Source organism: Parasteatoda tepidariorum, chromosome 10 (assembly GCF_982258835.1).
Source record: "Parasteatoda tepidariorum strain Cologne lab strain chromosome 10, Ptep-v5.0, whole genome shotgun sequence".
Taxonomy (NCBI): Eukaryota; Metazoa; Arthropoda; class Arachnida; order Araneae; family Theridiidae; genus Parasteatoda; species Parasteatoda tepidariorum.
Window position 1 is genome coordinate 75,188,445 of NC_141764.1, and position 15,134 is coordinate 75,203,578.

Below are 15,134 nucleotides of genomic sequence, written 5' to 3' on the forward strand. Positions count from 1 at the left end.
TAATACAGAGATTTAAAGAAGAATATTCCGAACAACTGAACGATGAATTTGTAATTTAGCAATGGATATCGCACGAAATATTTGAAGTCTAAAGTTTCGATAATTTACTGTTATTTAATAATTATTTATAATTTACTAATTATTTACTATTCCCAATATTCTTGTAATTCAATTTCATTGAAACCTTGCATTGATTTTTCCTCTATTTTATGTGGCGTGGTTTCGTTATTACCAAACGATATTTAGAGTGTTCTTGAAATCGTAATTTCATATTACAGAAATTTATTTAGGTTTTCTTTCATCACTTATCAACTTATAAGAATTTTTCTTCTATGTTCTGAAATGTCATATCTAAGTTTATATTTACCTCTTGTTTATCTTATAGTCCGATAATGTTTTTAACTTTAATTACAAAGATTTAAGAAAAAAAAAATATCGCATGGAATATTTAAAGTCTAAAGTTTCAATAATTCTTTATTTACTATCCAAACATTCTTGTTAAGTCAATTTTTTTTAACCTTGCATTAATTCTTCCACCATTCTATGCGCCGTGGTTTCTTTATTACCAAACGATATTTTGAGTGTTCTTGAAATCGTAATTCCATATTCCAGAAATTTATTTAGGTTTTCTTTTATCACTTATCAACTTCTAAGAATTTTTCTTCCATGTTCTGAAATTTTATATCTGAATTTTTACGATCCTCGTGTGTACATTATAATTATACTAACTCATAAACTAAGTATTTTGTAAAGGATATATTCTTAAACGCGTTAATGGTTGGTAAAGTAATCACACATGCTGAGAAGTAATGAAAATAAAACTTTTAAACTCTGGCCGTATAAAAGCTTCTATGAGAAAAGAGAGTATGGCGCACTCATTTGCATTTTACGACATTGCTAACAAGTAAACGTTTAACGAGAAATAACGAAAGATTCATTTCAAATTTTGAAGTTTCATTAATGAAGTGAGAGCGGTGTGAAATGCTTTTACACTTTCTGTAAGCGAGCTGCATCTTGATGAGGGATAAACCATCAAAATTAGAATGTAGCCAAAGCGTTGCAATATGATAAATGATGTTGGCGAAAAGCAGGGTTACGCTTTCGGAATTGATGTGGCTCTCGCTAACAGTTAAAATTACGTTTGAACGTTTAAAAGATTAACTGAAGTCCGATATTACTATACACATATGCATTCAGGATTTGAATTTTAAAATTCTAGCTGCCTGCCTGTACCGTAATTATTTATGACTTACAAATAAAATTTCACTGTTTTAATGTTTAAAAATGCGGTTAAATCTGTATTTTTGAAAAATTAAAATTTGATCGCATAACCTGATGAACACATTTAATCAATCAATCGCCACCTTATCTATAATTCACGATCCAAAAAATTCACGATCAAAATTATTTATTAAAATTTATTTTTCAACTATTGTAATATAATTTTTTTTATTTCAAACAAAGTATTATATTTAATTTTATTGTACAGCAATTTTATTTCTATTTAAAAAAATAAAAGTACAATTGATAAAATTAAAATTTACATAGTTCATGATAGAATGTTTCTTCAACAATTAACGAACAATGCTCATTTAACTTATATTAAATTTGCTAACGCTTTTGCACATTCATATTATATTTTGCGGAATAATTTTTTTAGAATTTAATATTCTGCGAAAAAAATTTTTAGAATTTTCTATTTTGCGGAATAATTTTTTAGAATTTAATATTTTGAGGAATAATTTTTTAGAATTTAATATTTTGAGGAATAATTTTTTAAAATTTAATATTTTGAGGAATAATTTTTTAGAATTTAATATTTTGAGGAATAATTTTTTAGAATTTAATATTTTGAGGAATAATTTTTTAGAATTTAATATTTTGAGGAAAATGTTTAGAGAGGTGGGATTTGTGAGTCAACTACTACTTGCACATCTTTGAGCTTAATGATAGCAAAGAAGTAAACATAGTTAAAGAAGAAAATTTTTTCACCAAAATATAAACAGAAAGCATTTTCAGTCATATCTATTCTAGTTTCACAGTTATAATGATGCTTATTTTTTTGAACACCATGCTTATCTACTAAGCATGCCAATGTTATAGAGCATCTAGCGATGTGTGGCAAATAAGGAACATACATACATCTAAAACAGGTTAATCACTAAAGCTACTAAAGAAAATCATAAACACAAAACTCTAATTGGGTTGTTCATGCAATTGCTCACAAATAAACAGTGACATGTAGCAAGAATAAAATGATGACATAAATAAGATAACTAATTTAGCCGCTTAGAATATTAACATTATGTTCAAACCTAAGTTTATATTTGAAAAAAAAACTACAATTGAGAAACTAAACTAATCATCAACACTAATGTATAATTTTAGAAGCCTTGAAATAAATATGTACATTAGAATTTATAAATTAATATATTTAAACCAGGGAGAATGGCATAGAGATCTGATGAATCATTCTTTGCAAAAAATGGGTTTAAAAACTTCAAAACCTGTTTGATTGCTGATGGAAATAAAGGGAAGTTATAAAGGTGCTTACGAGAAGCACTTTCAACTTTTATCTTTCAACCAAACATGTTTCAAACTTTTAATCCTTCGACCCTCGATAATGATTCATCTGATTCAGATAACATTTCTATTTTTTCCCCTTGCTTAAATTATAATTTTAACTCTTAATGTGTAACCAGTTTTTCTTGACAAAGATTCTAAAAATATATGTTAATTATGATGATTAGGAAACATATTAACATGGGAAGTATATTAACATAAAAAAGCTTTTTAATGGCAGGCATTAAGAAGATTTGACTGTTAAAATTAAGTCTGTTAAAATTCGTGTGTTAAAATGTTTATCTGACAGCCTCAATTAAAGTAAAAAATTGTGTGAAAATTCGCGCTCGGTTAGGTTTAAAGTCATCTAAGCACCTCAAATTGTTAGATGAGACTGGAAAAGTGTTTACTTCTTGTTCATAGCCATCTTGCACTTTCTTCTGACAAATAAACTGGTTTTGATTATTTTAGTTGCATTGTTTGATTGATTCCTTTTTGGTAATTTTTTTCTCACTTGTATATTAATTTGCGACATCTAATTGGTTGGGTTGCATGTGTTAGCAGAAAAATGCAATTTTAAGACAGTGATAAATAACTAGATCACATTTAACTTAGTGGCATTTGCCATTTTCACGTTTTTTTTTTTAAATAAATTTTTGGTCTTTTGTTAATTTTATGATCCTCTTTTGCTTATTTACTTTTTTAATAACCAATCAATTTGTATCCTTAAAATTCCCCTCTTCCTGATTTTTTTTTTATTAAACCCTCTTAGTTCTAGATTTTTGTTTCTTTTTCCTTTGCATTTGGTACTAAAACTTGTCAATCTTTTTCACATAAAACAAAAGGTTTTCTGGTTTTTTTTTATTAATTTCAGGACACATAATATTAGGGGGACCGGAAAGTAATGTCGTTTCGGCGTATTAAATATTCGTTAGTCTTAAAAACCAATTCATTTTTTTTTTTCGATCCGATTTGATTCATTTTCCATCCGGCATTGAAAGGTTGTTGCTAACATGGGTGAATACATTATTGATTTAAAAATATCTTGATAACAAATATCAAAAGCACCGAAACGACATTACTTTCCGGTCCCCTCTAATATTAATACACAAAATATCGTTGAAAAACTGCGACTAGGGCATTAATTGGTTAACTATAAGATTTATAATTGGGTGCCTAACCTTGTGATTTAAATCATATTTCTTTTAATACTTGTAAGTGACGTCACGCCTGATTTGTGAATCAACTAATGTCACAATTTGCCTCATCACTCGCAGGTATCCCATTAAGCACAATATAATAAGACAATTAACCTATAATTGTGTAACACATAACTAGAGGATAAAATTTTGCAATGTTTTATATGTTTAAGAATATTTTTAAAAAAAATTTGGAATATTACCTCGGACCATTCTCCGACTTTCCATGTACTTCTGCATTTGCTGTTGTAGCATTCTCTTTTCCGCCTCGGTCGAGTTTTCTCCTCGCATTGGGAAAGTGGAAGGTCCGTGCCGTTCGCAGAACGACAATATACGGCACGCTTTTCATAGGACGTGTGCCAAGTAAAGCACTGGGAATCTAAACACTGGATTTAATAAAAGGAATAAAATATTTAATTGACTCGAAAAGCAACTAGTTTAATACACTTTTGTACTCAAAGTTTGACGAACCCTTTCGTTGCGACAGTTCGCTCAGTTAAATTGACGTCACGTGACGATGCAACGCGCAGACAACCGTGCACTTTTCCTGCCTGAAGCTCATGTTCGGATTTTCTTATTTAAGCGTTACATACTAATATATTTGGAGATTTTGCAAGCATTGTAAATAAAAATGAAAAGTAGGATAATTCAAAAAGTTTTTAGCAATTTAAATCAGTATGGTAAATTTCAGAACTAAAGGCCTGTTTAGACGATCCAATTTCTTGGACAGAGATTGATTGATATTGATGGAAACTTGTTTTGCTTTGAGCTTGGTCCAACTTCTTGGACGATAGTAGAGCATGTTCTACTTTCCATGCAAGTTTTTTCTCCCTCAACCAATCAGCATCTCAGGTTTTGTGACGTCAACAATCAGGCAGCAAATTATGTCATTTTGTTGTCTCTTTTCATATATTTTAGTCCAAATAAATTGATCTGTTGCGGTTTATTTGTGTTATTATGATTTTATTTGAATTTATTTAGTAATTTTAAACTTATGTAAGTATTATTTTATAATGTTGAATATGAACAATGCGCACGCGCAAGTTTTTCTGTCAACGAATCAGTGGCATTCAAGAACTTGGATAGTGTCAACAAATCATCCAATTTCTTGAACAGAGAAATCCGTCCAATTTCTCGGATTCAAGAAACTGGACCGTGTAAACAGGCCTTAAGTTCATCTAACTTCTGCCTTGTGTATACGAGTGTCGGTTAAATACGATGCTTGTACACACACAGGGAATCAATTGATTGCCTGCTAAATGCGACGTTCGTAACGAAAGGGTTAAGTAAATTACACAAGTTCGACAATTTAGGTGTAGACATTGAAAAGGAGTCAATTGACAAAATTTAAATTTTACCGAGAAAAGAAAGACGATTAGAGAAAAAGTTGTTAGTTGCTCTCTGCTATATTCATTAATGCTGTTCTTCGAAGGCTCCGTCGTAGCAACGATACTTTTTTGTTAATAATATGCTATATTTATAACTGATGTGATTTTACAATTGTTACTCGTGACTGTTAAATCAAGTTTAGCCTATCTATTTTAAGCCAGCACTGTCTTATTTTGAAAATGGCGCAAAGCGTCAATGTGGAGAAAAGCCACAGTTTTGTGAAAATGAAAAGCGTTTGTGGTCTAAATTTTTAATATTTAAGAACTTACTCCAATACTGCATTACCTGGGCTTATAAAAATTTGCAAAAACTGAGAATAAGACAGCGATTTTGATAATTTTCATCTAGGTGGAAAAATTTCCCCAAATTGGCGATTTCTTAAAAAAAAAAGTTTAAGAACTTTTAAAATATGTAAGCTATTTGTCCGTTCTGAAGCCCAGGCAATTCTTCACGACAAGATTATATATATTATTTAAAATCGTCGCATTGTTTCAAGGCATTTAACTATATCTTTTTTATTTTCCTTGGCGACCGAGTTTCAAAAAACAGTGTTAAGAAACTTCGAAACTAAATTACGCAAGCTATTCACTTACCACCTTTATAACGCTAATAACCTCCAACCAATGGTTTCTTTTAATGCAAAAACTAATTTTGGGTCACTATTCCTTTCCTATGCTCTCTACTTATAATAATTTTTATTTTTATTTTACATACAGTGCGGGGATTCTAATTTAATAGTTAAGAAAAGTAAGTAATTGCATTGATTGAAAATCATAAAAATCCATTATAATTGAAGATTTACACAAATTTTTAACAGTTCGAGTTCATTATATTTTCTAAGTTTTCTTTTTTAGAAACGCCCATTAACAGGTACAATGAAGAACAATCATTTAAAGAAAATGTTTATTAAAATCAACATACTTTAATTATTGATTTTTAAAAATTCTTTATTCAACGTACTTTAATTATTGATTTTTAGAAATTTTTTATTCAGCATACTTTAATTATTGACATTCAAAAAATTCTTTATTCAATTTTCTTTAATTATTGATTTTCCGAAAATTCTTTATTCAACGTACTTTAATTATGGATTTTTAGAAATTTTTTATTCAGCATACTTTAATTATTGACATTCAAAAAATTCTTGATTTTCCGAAAATTCTATATTCAACGTACTTTAATTATTGATTTTTAGAAATTTTTTATTCAGCATACTTTAATTATTGACATTCAAAAAATTCTTTATTCAATTTTCTTTAATTATTGATTTTCCGAAAATTCTATATTCAGCCCACTTTATACAAAGTATACGCATTATATGTGTAAAATACCGTAATCGTGTAGACGAGTATTAAAATGTAATGGATGGAAATAATGGTGATGATCTTAATTATTTGTTACCTGTGACCATGGTGCTGTTTCCCAATGAGGACAGTCTTCATGCCCACAACTTTGAATGGTTGACGGGGTTAAGAGTCCAGCGTCTTCACACAAAGTGCTGTCCACTGGTTTAGATACATTGTTAAGTCTTACTAAACATTGAGTGGATCGAACCTAAGAAATAACGGAAAACCATTTTACGCTAAAGAGAAAATTTATACTATTATCTAATTAAAACACATTCAATATATTACTATTTTTTTACAATAAAGATATAAATTACGGCTTATTTATGTTTAATTTTTTATAAAGTCTACAATACACCGAAGAGCCATTACATTATGACCACCCTGCTAATAACGTGTAGGACCACCTTTAGCCCTCAAAACTGCTAGCACCCGCCGTGGCATGGATTCCACAAGGTGCTGATAGGTAGTCTGGGGTATCTGGTACCAAGCTCTCACCAACTGGTCCTGCAATTCCCTCACATTGCGATGGGGTAGCGTGGCAGCACGAATTTGATTTTCCAAGTAGGACCACAAATGCTCTATTGGATTAAGGTCAGGTGAATTTGGGGGCCAGGTCATGACTTGAAAATCACTGGAATGTTCCTCGGCGATTCGACCCTTATGACATGGTGCATTATCCTGTTGGTAAATACCATCCCCCGCAGGAAAAACTGTTGCCATGAATGGATGAACCTGGTCTGCAACTATGTTCAAGTAGCTTACAGACGTCAGGGATCGTTCTATGAGGATTATGGATCCTAATGTGCCCCATGAAAACATTGTTCCTGGGCGAGAAACCATGAAAACCTGGGCGAGCCCATTGTTATAGATGGAGGGTGATCATAATGTAATGGCTCTTCGGTGTATATTGTAGTATAAAATTTATAAACCTTCATTGTTTAATTTTATTTTATAACGCAGTTGTTAGTTTAGCTGTAAACTGCAAAATAAGTTTATATATTATAAAATGTATATATGTTTTGTTGGGAATTTGAAAATGTTTTATAGATAATTTGACATGAACTTTTTAAAATGGTAAAAAAAAAAATCTCTCTTCTTTTAGCCTTTTTTGTACCAAGTCTGCCTCGTAAGTGGCATGGCGCTTTTTCTTACTGGGTCAAATACTGCATATATCGCGGCAAAGATCATTTTATAACTTTATAGTTTTTATTTTTGTCATATTTGCAGTTTAACTGCAATTAATTCTTTATTAGTTATATGATTATAAAGTATATTATTAATTTTTAAGAAGTATACTTACGAAGTTCAAATAAACTTGCAATAATTCTTGACCGTTATTAGCTGGTAAATTATTTTCTTTCATTAAAAGCATGTCTCCAAATTTTTTACTCTTCAATTGTAAATTTATTACATTTCTTACCTGATAACCAGATCCACCACATGACTGTGAACAAGGAGACCATTCGCCGATTATCCAATCAAATTCGAGATTTTCAGCTTTCCCTTTCCCCAGAACGACGCTGTTAGCCACCATATTTGTTGGAAGAGCTAAGAAAGAGCCTTCGTCATGTTCCATATCGCTGGATTCCCTGTCCAAGTTTGGAATATCATCGTTATTGCTTTGAGTGTGGCTGGTAGTACTGAGAGATGGTAGATTCATTAGAAGATTCTTGATGTGGGAACTTCCATGAATACTATATGCACCAGATTCAGCGTAACCTAAAAGAACAAAAATCAAAGAGTTTCTAAATATATTTTGGAACAATCTGGGAGTAGAAAATATTTTACGATGATATATAGAATATTATAAAAACAAACTTAATTCACTATTATTAATTGGATTGGTTAGTTGAATGTAGAATTTAATGACTCAAATTCATGAAGCATATATTCTGCACCAATATAATTCTACTAAGAGAACAAAATAAAGATTTTCTAAATAGTATTTCAGCAGAAAATTTTGGAAGTGTCTGAGTAGAAAATTTTTTACACTGATACGGAATATATAGAATATTATATAATCTGTATGGAATTCATTCCATATGGAATATGGGCAAGCACACTTAATTCACTATTATTAATTGGATTGGTTATTTGAATGTGGAATTTAATGACTTAAATTCTTGAAGCATATAAACTGCACCTATATAATTCTATTAAAAGAATAAAATAAAGATGTTCTAAATAGTATTTCAACAGAAAATTTTGGAAATGTCTGAGAAGAAAATTTTTTTTTTCAGTGATATGGAATATTATATATTCTGTATGGAATTCATTCCATATGGAATATGGGCAAGCAAACTTAATTCACTATTATTAATTGGGTTGGTTAGTTGAATATACAATTTTATGACACAAATGTTTCAAACAGCTATACTGCAGCAACTGTATACAATGAAATCAAGACCTGTTCTAAATAATAACATGCAAATAAGGAAGCAAAATATAAAAAAGAAGCATCAAGATGACGAATCAGATTTGTGGGACCTACGTTTGCCTACAGAAAAAACTTAGTTGCCAAAAAAATCTGACATAAGAATTTACATTTGCCTAAAAAAACGTTAGAATTTAATGATTAAAGAAATGGTTAAGATGGATTTTAATTTTTGAAAAACCTTTTTTCTTTTCTTGTATTAAAACTTAGGGAATTGTTATCTAATTTTATGAAAGAGCAAGCAAAAACTACGAGCTGTGAATTTAGTGGTAAATAAATTTACATTTAGGAATACCTCGATTATTTAAAACTGTAGTTATTCTACATCGCGGTTAAAAAAGTCTTAGTGTTTGGAGATTTCTTTACTAGTTTTTTACTTATCAAAATCTTACTCTAATTTTTATCTTATCAATGCAGAAAATCCTCAGCGGCCATGTCGTATGATTATGCGGCATGTAAAAGATCCCTGGAGTGCCTTATTGGCTCTTGGCATTTCCGGCAAAATTAAATTCCGAGTGCACTTTATCATCCAAATAGAGTCGGTGCTGCCATCTAGTGTGATAGAAACTATACGCCCAAATTTACATGACCAACGGTATCTCATCCATTGTGGTGGTCCTGAAAGAGTGGATACAACCTCTGGAGAACGCACTAGGCCTGCTCATCGACAAGACCGATTGTGCAGCTCATTGGAAATAAAAATCTTTATCTTATCAAAAATTACTCTGGTCTACATTTTTTTTCTGTTATATATTTAGGTGATTTATTCTAGCCTTGTTTTTTACCAACATTTTCGAATCAAGAATTTTTTGTTTTAAGCATTTTTTTAAATATATTTCGTTTTCTATGGATTCTAGTTATGTATGTTTTAATAGAATTTACAATTCGATTTTACTGATTTTCGAAAGTTATGTTTTTGAAAAGCTGTCTAAAATTTCAATTAAAGATTGTAATGTCAATTAATTAAATTTGTAATTAACTCAGTTAACTAACTTATTTTGCTTACTATAGATAGGAAAAATTCTAGGATGCAAAAATAATTATTTAAGATCAATGTTATATTATTGCAAATTTCAAATGAATGATTAGATGACCATTTAATTGACCAATTGGTTGACCGTTGTAATAATAGAAAAATAAGAACCAACAAAGGTTTTTTTTAAGTGTAATATAGCTTAAATTTTATGGAAAAAATCATGATATTTAATTTAAATTGTTTATAAAACTCAAAATTGATATTTATTCAAAAATGATTCATGAAATTATCGAAGTTATACGAGCAACTTTTTTTAATTGGTATTAAATCAATCAAACAAAAGCAGATTTTCTTCATTTATGAATTACCACGCTTACAATGTAAAAAAGTATTCTTTATCATTTGTTAAACATTCTAAATATTTTGGAATAAAACTTGTAATACCTGGAAATCCTTTGCCATCGTGAGGAGTGCCGATGTTCAATTCTTCTTGATCCGATACCAAGTCTTTGCTGTCATAGATTTCTTTCTTTTTGTTTTTGGCAATTAAAGCTCCATCGTATGTTTGCTTACCCGTGTCTCCGTACCTTGGGGGGAATACTTGATTTGGCGATTTTTCCTCTGAAGTCGTGTCATATTTGATTGATTTTATCCAGTGTTTGCTTTTGTCAACATCATATTGTCCCCTAACAGTTTAAAAACAAATAAATAAAACATCAATATATATATATATATATATATATATATATATATATATATATATATATATATATATATATATATATATATATATATATATATATATATGTACTGCTCATAACAATTAAGGGATATTGAGGTTGTGGGTTGATCTTGCACCTGGAGAATCGTTTGAATGATTGATACATTATCCACAGATGGAGTAGGCTATATGAGATAAAAATGATTTGTTTGGCTGAAAAAAAAACGAGTTTTATTGGGTGTTTGGGTACAAAAGGGAAAAAGTATTGGGAGAAATTTGCTCTCGTGGAGGACTTTTAGATGGAACTAACCCGAATTTGCGTTACATGGAAAGGAAGACCACGAGAACCTCCCACGTTTAGCCTGACGGCAAGGGGACTCTAACCCATGATCAATCTACCACTGAGAATATTTCACGTCAGCACTGTGGTCGATGCAAGCCGGATGCGGAATTCGTATTGACTAGGATTCGAACCCGTTTCGCTCCATTGGAAAGTCAGCGCTCTATCCCGTCAGCCATCGCGGCTCTTCTTGGAGAGTTTGTGGAGTTGGTAGGCGTCCAGCAATTCGCCTGCCTAAAACATGCTCGATTGGGTTTATGTCCGGAGAACATGCTGGCCTATCCATGATATGATCCGTTCCTCCAAAAGGAAATCATTCACCAAATTGGCACGATGTGGCCTGCAATTATCGTCCATTAACATAAAGTCATCCCCAATTCCTGCAGCGTAAAGGACTAGTAGGTATAAAGGAGAAATAGGTTTCAGGATCTCATCTCAATATCGGCGACCAGTTAGAGTTTCATTTCGAATGGAGATCGGTGCGCCCATCAATGGAGTTGTCAGCATAGACTATCACTCCTCCACCTCCAAATCTTACATTTTCGTGCACGAACGCAGGATTGTTTCTAGTGCCACGTTCTCTCCAAATGAAAATACGCCTATTATGAGGACGGACAGAAAAACTGGACTCGTCAGAGAAAGGAATATTGCGCTATTAATTTCTCTTCCAGTTCCCATGCTTTGTTGCCCACTCCCTGCTTGCTTGACGGTGCCTTACTGTTCTGTTAACTTAACCCGCACCATTGGTCGGCGAACATAAAGACCTACAGAGTGGAGGTGGTTTCGGTCAGTTAGTATCGAAACTGTAGTACCAGTAACAGAGCGAAGGTGCTGTTGCAGAAAAGTTGCATTTATATTTCGGTGTCTCCAAGCCGTTGGCGTTAAATAAAGATCTTAATAGGGCTTTGTACTTCCTTATCCTGATCTTCAGCCTGCTATTCCAAAAAATTTGCTTATACCGTAATTTTATACAAGACTTACTATATCCTTTAATTGTTTTGGGCAGTATATATATGTAAAGTCATAATAATTTCGAAAGTGTTTTTTTTTATTATTTTGGAGAAACCGATATATAAATACGTAAAAAAACTTAATACCAAACACATTATCTTATCTGAATTTTTTTAACCAAACATAAGCTGGTTAGAGGTACTGACATTTTAACTCTCTGACTCAGAATTTTTATCAAACATATTTTTCATACTCTTTATTATATTTTGTATTAATTTAGGTCAAAATATGTGAAAATATTATATTTAGCATTTTAATAATTTTATGGTTATGAAACACAGCATGAAACACTTGTGTCTTTTTCAGCATTAAAAGCAAAATCACCCAATCGCGGCTCTCTTCCAAACAATGATTTTTTAAATTTGTACTTATTTGCAGTTATTTATACCTGAAAGGAAACAGTTATTCATCACTGGAATTTCTAAAGTTTACAAATTTCCAGTACTTTTCATCAAAATTTCAACTACTTTTTTTCACAATTTTTTCAGAATACTGTTTTTGGATTTTATATTTTAGTAAAAAATAATTCCCAGTAGAAAATCTAGCAGATTTTTTTAGTAACTATTACACTGTTTTTTATAATTGAAAAATACCAAAATATATTTTCGCTTGTAATTTGAACGTCTGCCAGAAAAATATACAAAAAAGACGCTAGTGTCCCATTTGCGTCAAAGGGTTAAAACTAAAATACACTTTTTATCATAAAATTAGTTGAATTAGTGTTTTCTTTTGTTTATATAATTCAGATTAAAGTATAATCATCGAGATAGCTTAAGATCGTATAATTTAAAATGCATTTATTACTTAAATTTTAAGTCTGTTTCAGGGTTAGTTTAAAACGTTAACTGCATTAACAAACTGTCACGTGAATTTAATATGATGTAAACGAACTAAGTAGCATGATTCATATTCTGCTTTTAACCAGTACCAACTGTATTTATATAGGATTACAAGATTCAAAGGAAAATACAGTTTTTGAAAATTGGTTCCATACTAAAATGTAGAAAGGTGTGGGGTTTTCAGAAAAACTTCTCATATTATTTCCTGAAAACCGTCTCCTTTTTTTCTAAATCAGGATAAAAACTTTAATGATACAGGCAGGGCATGATTTAAATCATGATTAAGGTAGGTAGGTATATTATTTACGTCGTACTAGAGCTGCACTATGGGCTATTGGCGACGGTCTGGGAAACATCCCTGAGGATGATCCGATGACATGACATCGCAATTTTGATCCTATGCAGAGGGGAGGGCTCCTCTGCTTTGGTAGCCTGACGACCTGCGCGCGAAGTTGAGAACTTTACGGTTGAGCAGTTCAACGAGGACCGATACCGCGCTCCCTCGGCTCCTACGCTGGCTGATCAAGGTGGTCACCCACCCGCTTACTGACCGCATACAGTGATGCTTGACTTCGGTTTTCTACTGGGAAAAAAATTGCGATTTAAGTTACTTTATTTATTTTTTAATTATCATTGATTTAAATAAACTGTGATTTTTTTTAATTAAATCACTGTTTTAAACCCATTTACTTTTTTAATAAATCATTAAGTCGAAAATACTTTTATGATTATATTCTTTAGGGTATGATTCTCTTTAAACTCTGATTTCATTGATAATGAAGGTTTTCTCTGAAGGAACAATGAAATGGTAAATTATTTTATTTTAAAATAGACTAATAAATAAATCAGATAATAAACTAAAAGCGGATAAGAGTAATGTTAAACTGTTAAGTTATAATTTTCCATTAGTTTCATGTAAAAAGAAAAAAAGAAACTATTTACCGAGACTTAACGTATTTCAACTATCCCATTTAGTTTTATGTTATTATTTGAATACTTTAAGTGCTTGTAAAACATGCAAACACTTAAACATGTAAACACATTAGTGTTTACTAATATTGATAAAGTACTTGTTCTGCCCAGAGAAACTTGCAGTAATTTTTTTCTTCTTTTAATGAATTCTGATCTAACTTATTTTACTCTTCATTGAATATTTGTCTAATTGCCTCACATTGGTGATAAGTTTCTAATAATTAAAAATATAATATTTAAAACATTTAAGTTCGAAATATCAGCTATTTTAGCTATATTTTATTGTTTTTAAATAATACTGTTTATAAGTTTTAATCAGATGATTTGGCTATTAAAGATAAAAAAAAATTTAAGTAAAATTTTAAAAAAAATCTGATTTTAATGTAATAAATTTAATTTTCTCGATTTTTCTTTAAAGAAAACCATGAATTTTGCCAACTATGGTTACAGGTAAATACTAAAAGCCGCACATTAGCTAGGAAGATCGGTTGCTCTTAAGTTATATATATTCAATTTATAATCTGTTTTAGGCATTTTTTTAAAGTTTTTAAGGTAGGCAGGTACTTCATTTGCGTCACACTAGAGCTGCGCAATGTGCGTTTGGCGATGGTCTGGAAAACATCCCTAAGGATGATCCGAAGACATGCCATCGCAATTTTTATCCTCTACTTTGGTAGCCCGACCACTTGCGCGCGAAGACGAGCTCTTTACGGTAGAATAGTTGTGCGAGGACCGATTCCGCACACTCTCTGTCCCTATGCAGGCTGATCAAAGTGGTCTCCCTACCGCTTACTGACCGCTGCCAGTGATACTTGACTTCGGTGTTCTACTGGGAGCCGTGTCTTTACGATCTGCGGAAGATTTTGTGGATAAATATTTAAACTAATTTATAAACAGTTTATTATTACTTTACCTGTGGGGATTTAGCTCATCTGAATCCAAGGGTTTAACCATAACTTTCACTGTGGGTGCAGGATTTATTAGAGGTTTGCTGGTGCTTCGAACTTGCATATAAAGAGGCACTCTTCCAGTAGTACTGACCTCAATACCAGAGTTTTCCGTAGATGAGTACTTTGCCTTATTATCTGAAAAATGTTTTCTATCTTAACAATATTGTAATAAATGTTTTTTTTTTTTAAAAAATTGTCAAAAATATACAGGAGTTTCCAAAAAGTCTAAATCTCTGACACTTATGGGAGTCAAAAATTTTAAAACACTTGTGAATTATTTTCAACAGATGCATTTTATACTATCGAACTCGACCCAAAACCTTTCCTCTTGTGGTTGTACTAAAACTTTAAAATATAAAGTAGGAATCCCTTTTATTTTATTGCAGATTTGG

General features: G+C 31.2%; 1 protein-coding gene across 6 annotated transcripts in view; it reads right to left on the minus strand.

The window, feature by feature from the left end:
- The window catches only part of LOC107437684 (protein madd-4), a 295,061-nt gene that overhangs the window by 13,146 nt on the left and 266,781 nt on the right, over positions 1 to 15,134 (minus strand). For all 6 annotated transcript variants that reach the window (XR_015429639.1, XR_015429640.1, XM_087153040.1 and 3 more), the window contains exons 17-21: positions 14,706 to 14,877; positions 10,354 to 10,595; positions 7,920 to 8,218; positions 6,552 to 6,704; positions 3,965 to 4,147 (exon numbers count right to left, since the gene is read on the minus strand). Coding sequence is in view for 4 of the 6 variants with exons in the window: in XM_087153040.1 (XP_087009166.1) it covers positions 3,965 to 4,147; positions 6,552 to 6,704; positions 7,920 to 8,218; positions 10,354 to 10,595; positions 14,706 to 14,877 (1,049 nt within the window). In the remaining 2 variants the exon portion in view is untranslated. The remainder of the gene's footprint in view (positions 1 to 3,964; positions 4,148 to 6,551; positions 6,705 to 7,919; positions 8,219 to 10,353; positions 10,596 to 14,705; positions 14,878 to 15,134) is intronic.